Source organism: Laccaria bicolor, genomic scaffold (genome assembly GCF_000143565.1).
Source record: "Laccaria bicolor S238N-H82 LACBIscaffold_2 genomic scaffold, whole genome shotgun sequence".
Classification (NCBI taxonomy): Eukaryota; Fungi; Basidiomycota; class Agaricomycetes; order Agaricales; family Hydnangiaceae; genus Laccaria; species Laccaria bicolor.
The window spans coordinates 1,485,277-1,501,143 of NW_001889873.1; the positions used below are offsets into that span (position 1 = coordinate 1,485,277).

General features: G+C 48.0%; 7 protein-coding genes across 7 annotated transcripts; 4 read left to right on the forward strand and 3 right to left on the reverse strand.

Annotated features, from left to right (window-relative positions):
• Positions 1-209: 209 nt before the first annotated feature.
• LACBIDRAFT_305525 (uncharacterized protein) lies at positions 210-3,130 on the forward strand (the record flags this gene model as incomplete). Its single annotated transcript, XM_001874611.1, has 4 exons — positions 210-761; positions 818-904; positions 953-2,437; positions 2,492-3,130. 4 exons carry the CDS (start codon positions 210-212, stop codon positions 3,128-3,130), a joined length of 2,763 nt encoding a protein of 920 aa, XP_001874646.1.
• Positions 3,131-3,568: 438 nt separating this feature from the next.
• On the forward strand, positions 3,569-3,768 carry LACBIDRAFT_305526 (uncharacterized protein; the record flags this gene model as incomplete). Its single annotated transcript, XM_001874612.1, has 1 exon — positions 3,569-3,768. The coding sequence occupies exon 1, from the start codon at positions 3,589-3,591 to the stop codon at positions 3,766-3,768; it is 180 nt and encodes a 59-aa protein (XP_001874647.1). The 5' UTR covers positions 3,569-3,588.
• A 122-nt stretch (positions 3,769-3,890) lies between these two features.
• Positions 3,891-4,390, reverse strand: LACBIDRAFT_305527 (uncharacterized protein; the record flags this gene model as incomplete). Its single annotated transcript, XM_001875191.1, has 5 exons — positions 3,891-3,971; positions 4,040-4,114; positions 4,170-4,211; positions 4,277-4,323; positions 4,384-4,390. The coding sequence occupies 5 exons, from the start codon at positions 4,388-4,390 to the stop codon at positions 3,891-3,893; spliced, it is 252 nt and encodes an 83-aa protein (XP_001875226.1).
• A 161-nt stretch (positions 4,391-4,551) lies between these two features.
• On the forward strand, positions 4,552-8,184 carry LACBIDRAFT_182440 (uncharacterized protein; the record flags this gene model as incomplete). The annotated part of the gene is made up of 4 exons (XM_001874613.1): positions 4,552-4,725; positions 4,756-7,150; positions 7,207-7,284; positions 7,342-8,184. 4 exons carry the CDS (start codon positions 4,552-4,554, stop codon positions 8,133-8,135), a joined length of 3,441 nt encoding a protein of 1,146 aa, XP_001874648.1. The 3' UTR covers positions 8,136-8,184.
• A 1,213-nt stretch (positions 8,185-9,397) lies between these two features.
• Positions 9,398-11,478, reverse strand: LACBIDRAFT_305529 (uncharacterized protein; the record flags this gene model as incomplete). Its single annotated transcript, XM_001875192.1, has 5 exons — positions 9,398-9,454; positions 9,512-9,842; positions 9,902-10,088; positions 10,143-10,770; positions 10,834-11,478. 5 exons carry the CDS (start codon positions 11,476-11,478, stop codon positions 9,398-9,400), a joined length of 1,848 nt encoding a protein of 615 aa, XP_001875227.1.
• Positions 11,479-12,688: 1,210 nt separating this feature from the next.
• LbAdr1 (ferredoxin/adrenodoxin reductase) lies at positions 12,689-14,217 on the forward strand (the record flags this gene model as incomplete). Its single annotated transcript, XM_001874614.1, has 2 exons — positions 12,689-12,880; positions 12,961-14,217. The coding sequence occupies 2 exons, from the start codon at positions 12,689-12,691 to the stop codon at positions 14,215-14,217; spliced, it is 1,449 nt and encodes a 482-aa protein (XP_001874649.1).
• A 6-nt stretch (positions 14,218-14,223) lies between these two features.
• Positions 14,224-15,803, reverse strand: LACBIDRAFT_305531 (uncharacterized protein; the record flags this gene model as incomplete). The annotated part of the gene is made up of 9 exons (XM_001875193.1): positions 14,224-14,325; positions 14,378-14,471; positions 14,520-14,580; positions 14,641-14,793; positions 14,847-14,861; positions 14,923-14,997; positions 15,057-15,384; positions 15,442-15,508; positions 15,559-15,803. 9 exons carry the CDS (start codon positions 15,801-15,803, stop codon positions 14,224-14,226), a joined length of 1,140 nt encoding a protein of 379 aa, XP_001875228.1.
• Positions 15,804-15,867: the final 64 nt, after the last annotated feature.

Here is a 15,867-nt window from a genome sequence, read left to right on the forward strand (position 1 = left end):
TTCTACGCCGCCGTTACTTTTCAATTCTGCCACGCTCAGCGTTCAGAGTCTCCCTTGTTCCTCTTTATCCTCTCTTTTTCACGGCTGCCTCAAGCCTGCCTGTTGAGATACCTATTTTCACGTAGCGGTGTTTACACTCATTTCAAAATTCCCCCCCTTGTACTACGACTTTCCTCATCGCCCTCTTCACTCTGAACCTTGCCCTCGCCATGGCAGACCCACAAGTCTCTCCCATATCTCAGCTCCTTCACACCCTTGGAATAACTCGCGAAGACTTGAACAAGCGCAGTGACCAGATGCGTCAGTTCCTTACCGCCGATAATGCCCTGGCTTCACGCGTCACCGAAGGCGAAAGCGGTCGCAGATCAAGGTCAAGCTCAGATTTACGCCCAAACTCAAGATCCACGACCTCAAGTAGCGCTTTGTCGCGCTCATTGTCCCGTGGAAGCACCAGTTCCTTGCGAGACGCTACCCCACCAGCTACCCCCATCAAATCTGAACCTCACGAAGGCGGCCTCCCCCACCGCCACTTCGACAACATGGAGATGGTCATAGCAAGGCAGAGGCGTCAGAGTCGAAGAGAAAAGAAAAGCCGGAGGGAAAAAGAACGCGACTTGTCGAGCAGAGGTGCCATGCCACACCCACCTTCCCCCTCACCTAGTAACGCGTCTCAATCTGGCCTCAACCTGGATACCTTTATGCAATCACGCGACGACCGCCGTGGGCCTATTCCTGGCGATGATTCTGCCTCTCAGGAAAAGGTAAGCCGACGCGTTCGACGCGTGTCTGATACCACTGATCTCATCATAATTGCTAGGTGGTCGACCCTCCGCCAGTAACACCCCAGAAGAACAAATACTACCGTGATCATACCATTGCCACTAGCCATTCACAGCCCTCAAAGGTAACGATCGGTATCATACCCTTTGAGACACTCTGACGTCCATTGAAGGAGGTCGCTTGTAAAACTGAGACACCCACTCCAACTCGCCCTGTGGTCTTTCAGACCCAGCCAGCATACTATGGATACCCGTATATGGCTTACCCTCACCTTCCCGTGCCACACAGGAGCGCTCAAGCGAGTTCATCTACCCTTCCCCTCACTCCGCAACCGCACCGCACACAAGCACTTTCGCGCAAGGCGGCCAGATCTCCTCTTCCCCCCTCTTCACCCCCGGCTCCTTCTTCGCCACTTACATCTCCTTCGCGCAGAGTCGTCAATCTAGTTTCCTCTCCTGGTCTGATGGAACCATTGCCTTCTGAGGACCAGTACGATAATCTTCCTTATAAGCTCCCTCCAGGGCCGTACTCCCCGAACAAGCCAGACCTCTCTTATGCAGCTCTAGTTGGTCAGGCAATTCTCTCCTCCCCGGGACATCGTCTTACGCTTCAAGAGATTTATGACTGGATCACCATCGTGCATCCGTATTATAAACGTGGTGAAACGACGTGGATGAACAGCATTCGGCATGTTCTGAGTACGACCATATGCTTCCGAAAAGTTCCCCGAGAAAGGGCAGTTGGTAGGACCTTGTGGGCGATTTGGGACGAAGATCTTGAGTGTTTTAAAGGCGGAGGCTTTAGAAAACAACTCTGCAAAGATATCATCAATGGAATTGATGCAAAGGAGAAACAAGCGGGTAGCGCAAAGCCTAAAGCCAAATCCCGGAAGCGTGCGGATCAGGACGACGATACGGAGACCAGAAAGACGAAACGGGCGAAGAAAGACCAATTCGCCTCAAGCACCATGATGGCCCCGCTCATAACCCATCCTTACTTTCCACCAATGCGGCCCACACCTCACCATCAATCCTACTATGAGACTTGTCTATCCCAACACCAGACACTGCCTGCCGAGATTATATTTCCACCCCTGCCAGCTGCTGCTGCGTTTAATAGGGTGGTCTCAAATGTCATTCCTTCGTCTTCAGCCTCAAATCCCCCATCGGGACCGTTCTCCATGAAAGAGGAGTCCGTTACTCGATCCTCGCCAGAATGCGTTGAAACGGATTCACGGTCCGACCCTCCTCCCTCTTCCTCAATATCGTCTGCTTCGTCAGCCATATCTGTTCCAGGGCTTACACCAAACCGTAGCTCATTGACCCCTCCATCATCACTGCCTACGAGTGATGTAGAAATGGATATTCCTAGTAGTCATTCGGGCAATCTGTTCAAGATCGACGCTTCTATAACTATCTCAAGATTGGATGATGATTTGGATATGATTTCGTCCGCTTCTGTCCCAGGGGACGAGGATGACATCTTCAACGCTTCCTTGTTGGGACCTGTACAGTTTTGGGGAGAATCGCCAAAAGAAGGAGGCCTCTTGCAACCGGGAATAGAGCTTCTGGACTTCAACGTTATGTCCGATGGTGAAGACACTAACTCTCCGTTACGGAAGAAGGGCGAAGGAAAGCAAGCGAATCGAAAGTCCAAGGTGATTTTCTTATTCCATGTAACTTTTCACATTTCTCACAATTTTTCCAAGCAGAAGATCCTACTCGCTGCGTCTCCTACCTTGAATCGGAGAACTAGTCCTTCCCAACCGTTGAAGATGGGAACACAACTCATTTCGAGTGATATAGGGCGCCCAACGACGCCCCCTCCGTCCACCTCTATGATACCCTCCACTCCACCTCGCACTCGGCTTCAGATTTCTTCCATGCGGACCCCTATTTCGCACAAGGGATTGCATATGAGCCCTTCCGCAAGCTTGGCTCATTACAAATCGAATCTCGACCCACCACCTACCATATCATATGGTGCTGGTCCCAGCAATGCGGGCAAAGAAGAGGCTCGTGTAGAAGACGAGGCTGATCCTATGCGCACCCCCCGAAAGCAAACGGGCACGAACGGCGCGGCGCCTGTGACGCCGAAAAGATTGATGTTCTCCAGCGTTCTCGACGACTCACCTTTCCGTACCCCGTTCGGCTTCCGCACACCTGGCTCGCGTTCCATCCTTGATCCTCACGATCCGAGGACGGCATTAGATGACGAGCTCAACCGCATGAACGCGTATGACGACAGTCCAGCTGGAATATTCGGAAAGGGAACTGGGTCTCTTCTCTATGATAGTCCTGGCGCTGGATATCTAGACTCTCCGGGGAAATGGTCAAAATCGTGGTGGTAACGATTGCGCACTTTTATAATGACTATATGATTTTTGTCATGATTTATTTTTCATTTTCACCATCCCATCTTTATGACGTCCCTTCTAGCAGGCATGGTTATGGACGAACGCGATAGCAGATAACTGTTATTTATGAGCTGTTCTTTGGCGAACATTTCCCGTCTCTCGCTCTCTTAGCTGTCGTGTAAATATACGTACCTCTCGGTCTACCGAACGATTGTTTTTCTTTTTCTTTTCTTCCCGAGCCTCACTGACAATAGTGATAGATAACAATTATACTGTATTATGAAGCTGCCAGGAGCAAGGCAGTTCAACTCTGCGCATGCACATGGTCCACTTCAGACAGAGCTGAATCATCACACAGCGAAGGTCTTGACAATGAATTCATTATAATTAAGAGGTAACAAATTTATAAAGAGAGCCCTCTGAAACGTACGAAGAACCTGGAGAATAACAAGATGTTAGTAAGGATAATCAACAAAACATTGCCAAAAGCCCCAAAAAAGATCAGACATCCAAAGGAAGGTCGTTTCAACTCGCATCGGGCCGACCCCCGCATCCCGCCCAGCGCACACCACGAATGGCGGCCAAGAACTCCTCAATGCCTTTTGGGTTCAGCACGAGGAGGTGGAATATAGACGTTCCGCATTGGGGGAGTACTCCAAAGGAGGGCGCTAGAGTGGAAACTGCGAATGTGGTCGTTTATCATCATTGAGATGAGGCAGGAAGGTGGTGGTGTATAGAGATGACGAAAAGAGCCTCACATAATGACTATGGGTAGTTGCGCGGGAATCTGGTAAGAGTTGGTTAGCAAGATTGTCGAAGACATACTCGCAAGGACCTAGCAGAAGAAGGGTGCGTTAGCAATTGTAACAAGCTGGTGAGAAGAACCGGAAAAGATCAGCTGGCTGTTCTTAGTATTTTTTGTATTGGTTTCCCCATCGCCGTCACGCGGCTTTGGACGTTGGTGTGTGTTCGCATCATCTTAAGAAAAAAAAGAGCCAGAAACTCACAATCATAAAATTTTTAAATCTCTAACCGCGAAGCGAAACAATAGATCAAGGAGGTGGTGATGAATGTCCTAGAGGAAGGGTAAAGTCAGCTCAGATGATAGAAAGAAATCCAGGAGAAAAAAATCAGAGGTGCAACTGTTTGGCATGTGCTCAACCAATCGTCAAAGCGTTGTGCTACGACTGGGGCGGCAACGAAATCATCGTGAAGTGAGAAGATATGTGAACAAGATGTGAACTTACCAGGCATGTTGCACGGTGAAGAAAATTAAAAAAGTTTTGCTCTTTATAGTCAAGTGTGGCGTGGGATTATTTTGTTAGGCTTTGTCATTGTGATTCCAGTCACGTCTTTCGACCAAACACCTTCCTTGCCAACTAACTCCTCACTTCCCTCTCTCGAATCGAGGTATAATGTCTCCCCCCGGGTCACCCAGATTGATAGACTCGTACACAGCTCCGAAGGAAATTCTTCAAGAGTTTGCGGACCTTGCTGAAGAAGAAGATGTTGATCCTTTCGCAGAAACAGCCTCCAAGCGACAAATTGCTGCTCGACAGTCGGATTATCATAACCGTCGTTTCGCCCGCGTAGCTGTTGATAGCGCGGATGCCTTCCAGCAGAATGAGGAGGGGAAGGAGGTCGAGGGTGGTTACAAAGATGCTATGAGGCTTTCTCGGTTGGAGCAAGAGGAGTTGAGGGTAAAGAAGGCGATTGAAGAGAAGAAGAGGAAGGATAGGGAGGACGAGAAAATGAAGATGGACTTGGACAAAACTCCCCCTGCCGCCGAGATTGAAGCTGTCTCACGAGAGCTTGCCGCTGCGAAGGAGCTGGCAAATAAGGATGCAGGAATGAAACGAAAGCGCAGATGGGATGTTTCTGAACCCTCGGACGAGAACGCAGACCCAAACCAGCGGGACACAGGTGAATGGTCGAAGGAAGCTTTGGAGGCATCTGCGCCCAAGAAACGACGGTCACGGTGGGATGCGACCCCTGCTGAAGCCGCCGTTGGTGAGACCCCCAAACGGTCTCGTTGGGATCAGACACCTGTCGCTTCAAATGTGGACGTACCTATGACCCCCATTATCATGAACGCTCCAGGGTTTATGCAGGAAGACAAACACAATCGTTACCTGACTGACGAGGAACTCGATGCCGTTTTACCTACGAGCGGCTATGCCATCGTCACTCCACCTCCAGGTTATGCCCCCATGGTCGCTCCCCGAAAATTCATGGCGACTCCCATAACCGAGGTGGGAGGTTTCCAGATCCAAGAAGGTTCTGACGCAGCTGCTGCGGCTGCCGCCGCCGGTCTCGCTCCAGAACTCCCTACAGAGATTCCTGGGGTCGGTAACCTGGCCTTCTTCAAGGCTGAGGACGCCCAATACTTTGCCAAAATTCTCAAGGAGGAAGACGAAACGGAGTTGTCAGTGGACGAGATGAAGGAGCGGAAGATTATGCGACTTCTTTTGAAAATAAAGAACGGTACTCCCCCAGTCCGTAAAACAGCACTTCGTCAGATCACGGACAAAGCTCGTGAATTTGGCGCCGGCCCCCTTTTCGATAAAATTCTTCCTCTATTAATGGAGCGCACTCTCGAAGATCAAGAGCGACATCTTCTCGTCAAGGTTATTGATCGCGTATTATACAAACTGGACGACCTCGTTCGACCATATGTTCACAAGATCCTCGTTGTCATCGAGCCCCTCCTCATTGACGAAGACTATTATGCCCGTGTAGAAGGCCGCGAGATCATTTCCAACCTTTCCAAGGCTGCTGGTCTTGCCCACATGATATCGACAATGCGCCCCGATATCGATCACGCCGACGAGTACGTACGCAACACGACTGCTCGCGCATTCTCCGTTGTCGCTTCCGCCTTGGGCATCCCATCTCTCCTTCCTTTCCTCAAAGCCGTCTGCCGTTCTAAAAAGTCATGGCAAGCTAGGCACACTGGTATCCGAATTGTTCAACAAATTGCGATCATGATGGGCTGCGCGGTATTACCCCATCTTCGGAACTTGGTGGACTGCATTGCGCATGGTCTATCTGACGAGCAGCAAAAAGTCAGGACTATGACAGCTCTCGGGTTAGCCGCGTTGGCAGAAGCTGCTGCTCCTTACGGTATCGAATCCTTTGACAACGTCTTGAAACCTCTCTGGTTGGGCATCCGTCTCCACCGCGGCAAAGGTCTTGCAGCCTTCTTGAAGGCTATTGGCTTCATCATTCCCCTTATGGACCCCGAATACGCTTCTTACTACACCAAAGAAGTCACAGTCATTCTCATTCGTGAGTTCCAAACGTCTGACGAGGAGATGAAAAAGATCGTCTTGAAGGTTGTCAAACAATGCGCCGCCACTGAAGGTGTAACCCCCCAATACATCAAAAACGATATACTTCCCGATTTCTTCAAAGCATTTTGGGTCCGTCGTATGGCTCTAGACAGGCGGAATTACAGACAAGTAGTGGAAACCACTGTCGAGCTTGCACAGAAGTCTGGTGTGGCTGAGATTGTTGGGAGGATCGTTAATGAATTGAAGGACGAAGCCGAACCCTACCGAAAGATGGTAATGGAGACCATTACGAAGGTTGTTGCCACCCTTGGAGCCTCAGATATCGACGAGAGGCTGGAGGTTAGGCTGGTCGATGGCATCATCTACTCTTTCCAAGAGCAGACAACGGAAGATCAGGTCATGCTTGATGGTTTCGGGACTGTGGTAAACGCTTTGGGCATCCGTGTCAAGCCTTACCTGACTCAAATCGTCTCCACGATTCTCTGGCGTCTCAACAACAAGAGTGCAAAGGTTCGGCAACAAGCAGCCGATCTGACTACTCGCTTGGCTGTCGTAATCAAGCAATGCGGAGAGGATCAGCTGTTGAGCAAGCTCGGCCTCGTGCTGTTTGAACAGCTGGGAGAAGAATACCCAGATACACTCGGAAGTATCATAGCCGCTGAAGGTGCCATCGCAAACGTTGTTGGAATGACCCAAATGAACCCCCCCGTTAAGGATCTCTGTGAGTCTTCTTTTATACCGCTTGCGCTCTGAAGCTGATGTTGGATTTTTTTTTAGTACCGAGAATGACACCCATTCTCCGTAATCGACACGAGAAAGTACAAGAGGCGTCTATCAATTTGATTGGTCGTATTGGTGAGTTTTTGGTTATCAGTGTTACCAAAACCATGGATACTCATTGCATACACTTAGCTGATCGAGGTGCCGAATTTGTGCCTGCACGAGAGTGGATGCGTATCTGTTTCGAGCTTTTAGATCTTCTGAAGGCACACAAAAAAGGCATCCGTAGGGCTGCTGTCAACTCCTTTGGCTACATCGCGAAAAGTTTGGGACCCCAAGATGTGCTCTCCGTGCTGTTGACGAACCTTCGTGTGCAGGAACGACAAAGTCGAGTATGCAGTACGGTGGCTATTGCCATCGTGGCTGAAACTTGTGGACCGTTCACATGCATTCCAGCGATTCTGAATGAATACCGAACTGCAGAGCTAAACGTGCGAACAGGTTGTCTCAAAGCCCTCTCCTTCGTTTTCGAATACGTTGGTCCACAATCGGCGTATTATTGTGACTCCGTGGTCACAATGCTTGAGGATGCTCTCACCGACAGAGACCTTGTCCACAGACAGACGGCTAGCACCATCGTGAAGCATCTTGCTCTAGGAGTTGCAGGTCTCGGTTGCGAGGACTCGATGCTCCATCTCATGAACCTTGTGTGGCCCAACTGCTTCGAGACATCCCCTCACGTTATTGGAGCAGTGATGGACGCGATTGAGGCTATGCGGGTGACGCTGGGACCGGGCGTGTTGTTGAGTTACGTGCTGCAGGGTTTGTTCCATCCGGCCCGAAAGGTTCGCGAGGTTTACTGGCGTACTTACAATGCGCTGTACCTTGGCGCGGAGGATGCCCTGGTTCCCTTCTACCCTGATTTGAGCGAACTCAGCGAAGGAAAAAATGTTTATGATAGACATCCTCTCCAAGTATTTATCTGAGTGTATTGTACTTTTACCTATACAAACGAAGGTTTTTGTTGACTTCGTCATTTTGTGGCTTGCAACATGGCTGGCACATTTATTTATGTAAAGTTGGCCATCATTGGCGGAGGGCCTTCTGCTTTCTACATCGATCGCTTCTCGCCTTCTCAGACTCTTGCCTCATTTCAACGCAAGTCCCCTCACCTCACGGACTCGTGAGGTATGGCGTCGCACCAGACCATATAGAAGTAGAGGCAAGTCTTCAACTCGATCCCCAATTCAAGTTCGTCTAAAACACCTTTCAACTTTACACAGAGCTAACCTTTTCTACAAAACTGTACCCACAGATTTGATGAGACCGCACGGGATAGCCGTTTCGGAAATGTGAACATCTCAAGGCCCTCATGCCACCGCCAGATCAAGGCCCAAGAGTGGCTGAGCCGTCCACCTTTGGGGAGCCTTTTTAGTACCAAATTGCAGAGGTGAGCCGACCCGCAGTCCTTTCCAGTTCCAGGATAAGTCATTCACGCAGCGGTTACCTCCCTCCGCTCACAGCATCGCCTTTTGAAAGCCCAATCCTTCACTGGCTATAGTCTTCTTGTAGATCACATCATGATCGTCTATGAGCACCCGAACCTCGAACCTTCATTAGTTGGACGTTGGGCCACACAGAACTCGAAGGCAATGAAGAGCAAGCCCCTCGGCTGCTAAGAAAACACTGTGAGGAGACAACTCTGGCGTGGAACTTCCAGCATTCCGGGGCTTTTCTAGTGTGGAATAAGTCGATGGAAATACGACTAAGTATACTACGTCAGGCTTGGTACGGCCACTGCGGAAATTTGGCCACAACATCTTGATTGCAACGAGTTAACCGGTTTATTCCCAGTTGGCTTCTGCCATATGATGCAACAGCCACTAGACCTCGACGAGAACTAGTATCACGCCCTCGGACATTCTCCCTCCCGTTTAGAAATACCCACCGTATTGAAAACTCCGCAATCACCTCATTGTTAATGCTGGGCGACTCGGAGCTAGCCAGAACCTAAGCAATCTCTTGTCCTCCGCGGAGGACTGCCGTCACCTTAACATCGCCCTGACCAGACGCCTTGGACTCTGATCTTTGAGGAGGTCTGCTTTTAATAGCAGCTCAGGCATACAGCTTTAACACATCAGATGTCTTCTTCCGTTGATAGATTGTCAAAAATTGCTTTATTGTATGCATATTTGTACTGTCCAGTTCACAAAAATGATCTCTCTCTCTCTTTTCAATGAAACACATGTTATTTCAAGTAAAAGTCGTCCTCGAACTTGAACTTTGAAATGTTGACCCATTCCACCTAGATGAGTAACAAAATTTGTCAGTTATTTATTCAGAGTGGAAAGGCACAACTTACCCCAATCTCAGATTGACGCAGCTTATGATCTTCATCACTAGTGATGATAACATACCTCCTGTACTCCATCATTATACCCAATTCTTTTTGCATTTCCTTGAGGTCGGACTCAATTGCTTTCTCAATAAGCCCATTCCACTGGAATACTGGTGCATTTTTGAATTTTGCTTCAAGACCCCCAATAGCAATTTCAAGGGCATCTCGAGCTGAGGGTGGTTGTAGCTTGAAAAAATCCTGGATCCAGCCATCATTGACCTTTTGGGGGCTGGTCAAGAGAGCAACCACTCCCTCCTCAATGGCCTTCAAAACCCAGGTGTAAGGGAAATGTAGACTAGGTGTTTACAGCTCAGTTTTTTTTTTTTTGGGAGATGAAGATTTCAAAAAACTTACTCATCATATTTTTTCAAAATTAGGGGATCTCCATCTCCAACCATACAAGACAATTTTGCTAGCATGCCAAGAGCCTGCGGAAGAATATAAGAAATCCACAATGGGTGCTTGTGAATTTTTCTCAAGGTGTCCATCACTTGAAGTGGATTTTTGAGGAAAGCACAGGGAGTAAATGTAACAACTCCTCCTGGGGAAGAAAATATTTTAGTGATAGAGCAAGCAAGATAAAAATCCATCATACCACATGGATAAATTTCTCGAATTCCCCAGAGAACTTTTGGTATGGCTTCAGAAGTTCCATAGGTATAGAACTGTACCCTGCGTGGATATCCCTGCCTTCTGTTGACAAGCTTGGGAATCATGTGAATAGTTTCAAGGCTTGAAACATGCACAAATATGACTCGGGCATTTTTTTCATACCCAACATGCCTTGCATATGTGGTCTCCAGGATGTCCTGGAGCCTTGAAGTCTCCAGAGCACTAGCTTCACTGTCATTGAGAGTCTTCCACCAGATAGAAAAGGTTCTATCTTTCACTGTATCATGAAAGAACTCATAGAGTTTATGAGGGAACCCCAGCATTTGGATGGCAAGAATAAGTTTTTTTCTGGCTTGAAGAAAATTTTCTTGGTGTTTGATTTTGGGGACGTCAGTGATCAGCCTTTGGGGGAATTTTTTGAAAGGGCTGAGATAAGGGGTACGGTGTTGAAGTGTCCACAGAATAATGGCTGCAGTCAAACTTTCACCAGTAACTCCATTGAAATTTGAAGGGACTTGAAGAAAATTGTGAATGTTGGCTTGTAAAGCCTCAGGAAGAAAAATGATATGCCCAATCAGGTGGCCATGAGATGTTAGAGGTAGCAAAGCAACCTTAGAGAAATAAGATATGGTCATTAGACTTTCCAATATTAGCCTTTAGATGATAGAGCTGACCTTTCTTGCTCTTGTCATCATCTTTATGACCAGAGAGAACAAGGCTGCATCTCTTGGAGTACGAGGGCCAAACTGGCCAAACTGGCAAGGAGGTTTGCAGCTTTGAGAGATAATGTAGAAATCTTCTACATCATGAAAGCTCATCAACTGAACCTTCTTCAGTTCTGATAGAATGTTTGCCATTTCTAGCCTCTTGAATTTGGGTGTAGTTTTTTTGAAAAGACCAATATTGCAGATGAATTGCATTGTTCGAGATTGGGTAGCCCCAGTATGATGCCTCAGTTCAAGTGGACCAGCCCATGAGCACTTTTGTGGGCTGCTTGAGACTATATTTTTTATGAGGGTGGGCACCAAAGCACCCTGGCTAAGAATTTGTTTTGTTGAGAGCCCAGAGGCCATGTGAGTGGAAGGAGAGTGATGGCTTGGTAGTTCATTTAACCTTGATGATGATAAAAACATTGTGGAAGGATGCTTTTTTTGAACAGGAAGTCTGGGAACTCTGTCAGAGATGATAGCCTGAACAAAGGGAGCCTTTGGAGAGGTTGATGTTGGTGGGTCATCCACAGCCATGTGATCATGCTTTTCTGGTAACAATCTTTCTGGTGAGCCATGAAAAAGAGAGCTTGAGGAGGATGGTGAGGACATGTCTTCAAACTTTTCTCACTATGAGTGATTGAATCAGCAGACAATCCAAGCTTCACATACCTCCTTGTTTGGAGCTCCTTCAAACAAACATTCAGCTTCAGTAGTCTTAGTCAAGGCCTGTTCATCCTGTTGTTTTTTCCATTTTGTAAATTCCAATTCAAGGTAAGAAAAAGTATTCCAATTTAACTCACATTTTTTCTTCTATTGACAACCACAGTTGATAGTGGAGAGGTGCTATCCTCAGGCTCATCTTGAAACATTTTCTTCAGAGTGAATTAACCAATATTGTTTATGTCTAGAGGGTGTTGAAGTTCTCTACCTTTCTTTTTTGTCTTTGTGGCAATGGGACACTTAGTTGTGATTTTGGAATCACAATTGGTTTGGTATTTTCTGACCTCTACAAGAAATTTTCAATATCAGTTGCTCTTCAGGGCATTTTAATTCACTGAAACAATAGGCATCACCTTTTCCAAAAGGGTGTCATTTTTGACATTTTCTTCCTGCATACTTTGGGCAAACAGCTCCTTCTCTTTCTCTAGAACAAATGACAGTTGAAGTAATGGGTCATGAACATATCTCACACTCAACTGATCCATGGAGGTAATGCCTTCAACTCTGTCCCCACCTTACAGCAATATGGATTGGGGATGCTGAGGTGCTTCCAGAAGCCAGCAACAAGGCGCTCACACCCCACAAGACCACTTTCTGGCTCCCAGCTATACAGAAAAAATGAGAAACCCTAGTAAATGGTGGAAGAATTTGAGTCAATACCTGTTTTCACTGCTATCATAACCAGCCCACTGAATGGCAATTCCATAAGGCAAGGCAGGATGTCCCGGGAGGAATATATTGCATACCTTCACAAAATATTCCTGCAAAGATAGAGATAATTTAATCTCATGAGGAAAGAAAATGAAGGATGGGTGACACACGATTGATTTTCCATCTTCTCGTCCTTTTCCTTGATCATCATGTACAATTCGAGCCTTTGTAATTACCTCTGGTCATGGCCTCTATGAAGAAATACCCTCTTGAATACTGAACAACAAATTACGCACCCACTTCATAAAGTACCCTTTGTCGCTTTGAGGCTTCTCTTGACTTTACCATTGTGAAGTTTGCTCTTGAAGTTGAACGTTGAATTCCCTGATGATGGTGTTTGCGATCAAACGAATGTTTTTGTTGAATTTGTCATTTTGCAACTTGCAACATGGCTGCCATGGCACCTATAAAGTTGGCCATCATTGGTGGAGGGCCTTCTGCTTTCTACGTCGCTTCTCGCCTTCTTAAACTCTTGCCTCATTCCAACGCAAGTCCTCTGAGGGTTCATGTTTTTGACAGGCTTTGGTCACCTCATGGACTCGTGAGGTATGGCGTCGCACCAGACCATCCAGAAGTAAAGGCAAGTCTTCAACTCGATCCCTAATTCAAGTTCGTCTAAAACACCTTTCAAATTTATACAGAGCTAATTTTTTTCTACAGAACTGTACCCACAAATTCGATGAGACCGCACGGGACAGCCGTTTCCGATTTTTTGGAAATGTGAACATCGGAGACGGAGTTAATCCTATCCCTCATGCGTTGCAGCTACCTCTGTCGTCAATATTCAAGATCTACTCTCATGTGCTATTCGCAACGGGTTGTACCCTTCCAGTTTTACATGCAGAGTTACCTCCCTCGGAATATTGTATCCCGGCACTATCTCTCGTTCATTGGTACACCCAACACCCAAACGCACCTAAACCGCCACCTCTACACAAGATATCCCATGTGTCGATCATTGGGCATGGGAACGTCTCTCTTGACGTCGCTCGTATGCTTCTGACGAACGTCAGCGAACTTTCAAAATATGATGTCCCCAGTCCTGTTTTGGACGTTCTCTCCAAGTCGGCCGTAAAACATGTTTCTATCATTGGAAGACGCGGTCCCCTCGAGGCCGCTTTCACAGTGAAAGAATTGCGAGAGATGACTAGTCTTCCAGAAGCATCCATGGTTTCCCTCGAGCCTCATCTTCTTGCACATAGTCCTTCCCTCCTTACCCGCCAGCAATCTCGCGTCCTACAACTGCTTGAGAAGGGATCTAAGAATGCTCCGGGGAGCACAGAAAAAACATGGTCACTGGATTTCTTTCGCTCGCCAACGGGTCTCGCTCTACCTTCACATAGTAGCAGCCACAGCAGACCGCACGCTCAACTCTCTCTATCCCATACCACCCTCAACCCTCACACACATCGCGCCGTGCCGACTGGAAAGTCATCCACTTTCCCAACTGACCTCGTTGTCACCTCGCTCGGCTTCCACGCAGAGCCCTCTTCTACGTTCTATGATCCCAGCCTTGCACACTTGCGCACGATGTCTGGGCGAATCGTCACATCAGAAGGTACCACGCTAAGGAACGTCTACGCTTCTGGTTGGGCCGCGACAGGTGCTAAGGGTGTCCTCGCCTCGACAATGATGAATGCCTACGATACAGCACGGACTATCGTTGACGACTGGATGGGTGGTGACGAAGACGAGGATATCCCCGACCGAGAGGAGGTTTTGAACGATGATCTTGCGTTGGACTTGGAGAAGTTGCCTGAGGAGGTGGAAGAGGCTATTGGGAAGGCCCAAGTGATGCAGTACGGAGATTGGAAGAAGGTTGACGATATAGAGGTGGAAAGAGGAAGGAAAGAGGGAAAGGAGAGAGAGAGGATGAAGTGGGAGGAAGCCCGAACCTTTTTGACGCACGTTTTATAGAATAGATTATAGACCACCCCGGAACGCCTGTATCTGCTTCCTCATCCCGCCGCATTCCGGATTCGCGGCCATGATTGAATATCCTTCGGGCAGAGCTTCTTCCAAATACTAATTTACGGCTTGTCAAAAGAAGGGGGTGTACAATGGCTCAAGGGCAAACCTTAACACGGCTTGCAGACGACGGATGAGTATTCAGGAAATCGAGATTAAGCTTGGATATCTTGGCTTCGATTTTCCCCAAACGATTAAACATCCTGTACGACTTGTTAGCTCTGGTGCAACCGTCAGCATAATGAACGCACGAGGGTGACGCAGCGGGATCGTAACACGCCCTTGACATCAGTCTGAGTCCAATCATATCAGCTGCAATGCAAGAGGTCAATAATAAAAAATGGCCACTAGTTCGAACATCAGCCCACTTGCCTTCACGTTCTTGTGTACGAGAATTGGGGAGCTCCATCAGGAATGTCTGGAATAATGAGAACAATCCGTAGTCAAGGCCAGTAATCTGGAGAAGAAACAACAAGCCCCATATGACTGTTTGAGAAGACATTCTCTCTGCAGTATGTCGAGCGACTACAATGGACAGTCAAATTTTTAGTGATGATTTCAAATGCTTCGAAACGTACCAACGTGACCAATTTCTATCGGGAGTTGAAGTTCAGCATTCGGTGTGAGTGGAAAAGATTGACAGGTAGGTCATACCATGAGCAACGACAGCTGCCAAACCCTCTTCGTCTTGGCACACAGGTAAAATGCCAGTGAACACGACGACCATCCCTGATCACGTTTAACTATGACCCTTGCCAGAAAGCTTTACAACAAATCCCAAGACGCACCAGGGACAGCCAGCGCATTTACCGTCTTCCTATCGTTTACCACCAGAACTTCCCATTCTTTGGTCGGACCGTACGTTTCTGAGGGGTGTGCAGAGGCGCCAAGATCGACATCTGAATGCGAAGTATCCCTACCAAATGCATCAAATCCTGCAAAGCCTGCAAGACCAGTTTCTCTTTCAAAAGAAGTCTCTCCTGAGAGTGTGCCGAGATTAGAAGCCAGCAATATTCGGGAGACAACGCGTCGGACGTGTCGTGTAACAGGATGGTTGAGGGGGAGAGCTTGCGCTCCCATTTCTCGGCGGGTCTGATCACGAGAAAACTCTCCGAGCTAACGTAGTAAGGAGGTGAGGATGCTCGTAATAAGCTGAGGGTGGCGGGTACATGCCTCTGCTTCCGCCTTTGAGCTCGTATTCATAAACCGCCACCGGCCTGTCTGAGGAACTTGTTCTAAGCTGCAAAGGTCTGATAACGAAAGACACCTCCAAAGCCGGCGTAGACTCACTGTGTAACATAGTACCCCGTCCCGAGAACAAGTATCACTGCTCCCAACTGGACTCTAGGCCCCCACTGTCGATAGTCCCAATGATTTCGTGGCTGGGGCGTTGGCTGTCCGAAACGGACATACCGTGCATTACGCCATGCGGTCGAGGAGATGGTTCTAGGATACGTAGGCGGCCATGGAGGTACCCTTGGAAATTTGGCTGTCCTACGCAGAGAGCGTTGTAATGTTGCAGGAAGAAAAGACATACTGTGCTTTCATTTGCGACTCAAGTTATGTTCACGAACACGGCCCGAGATGACGAATGGCTCC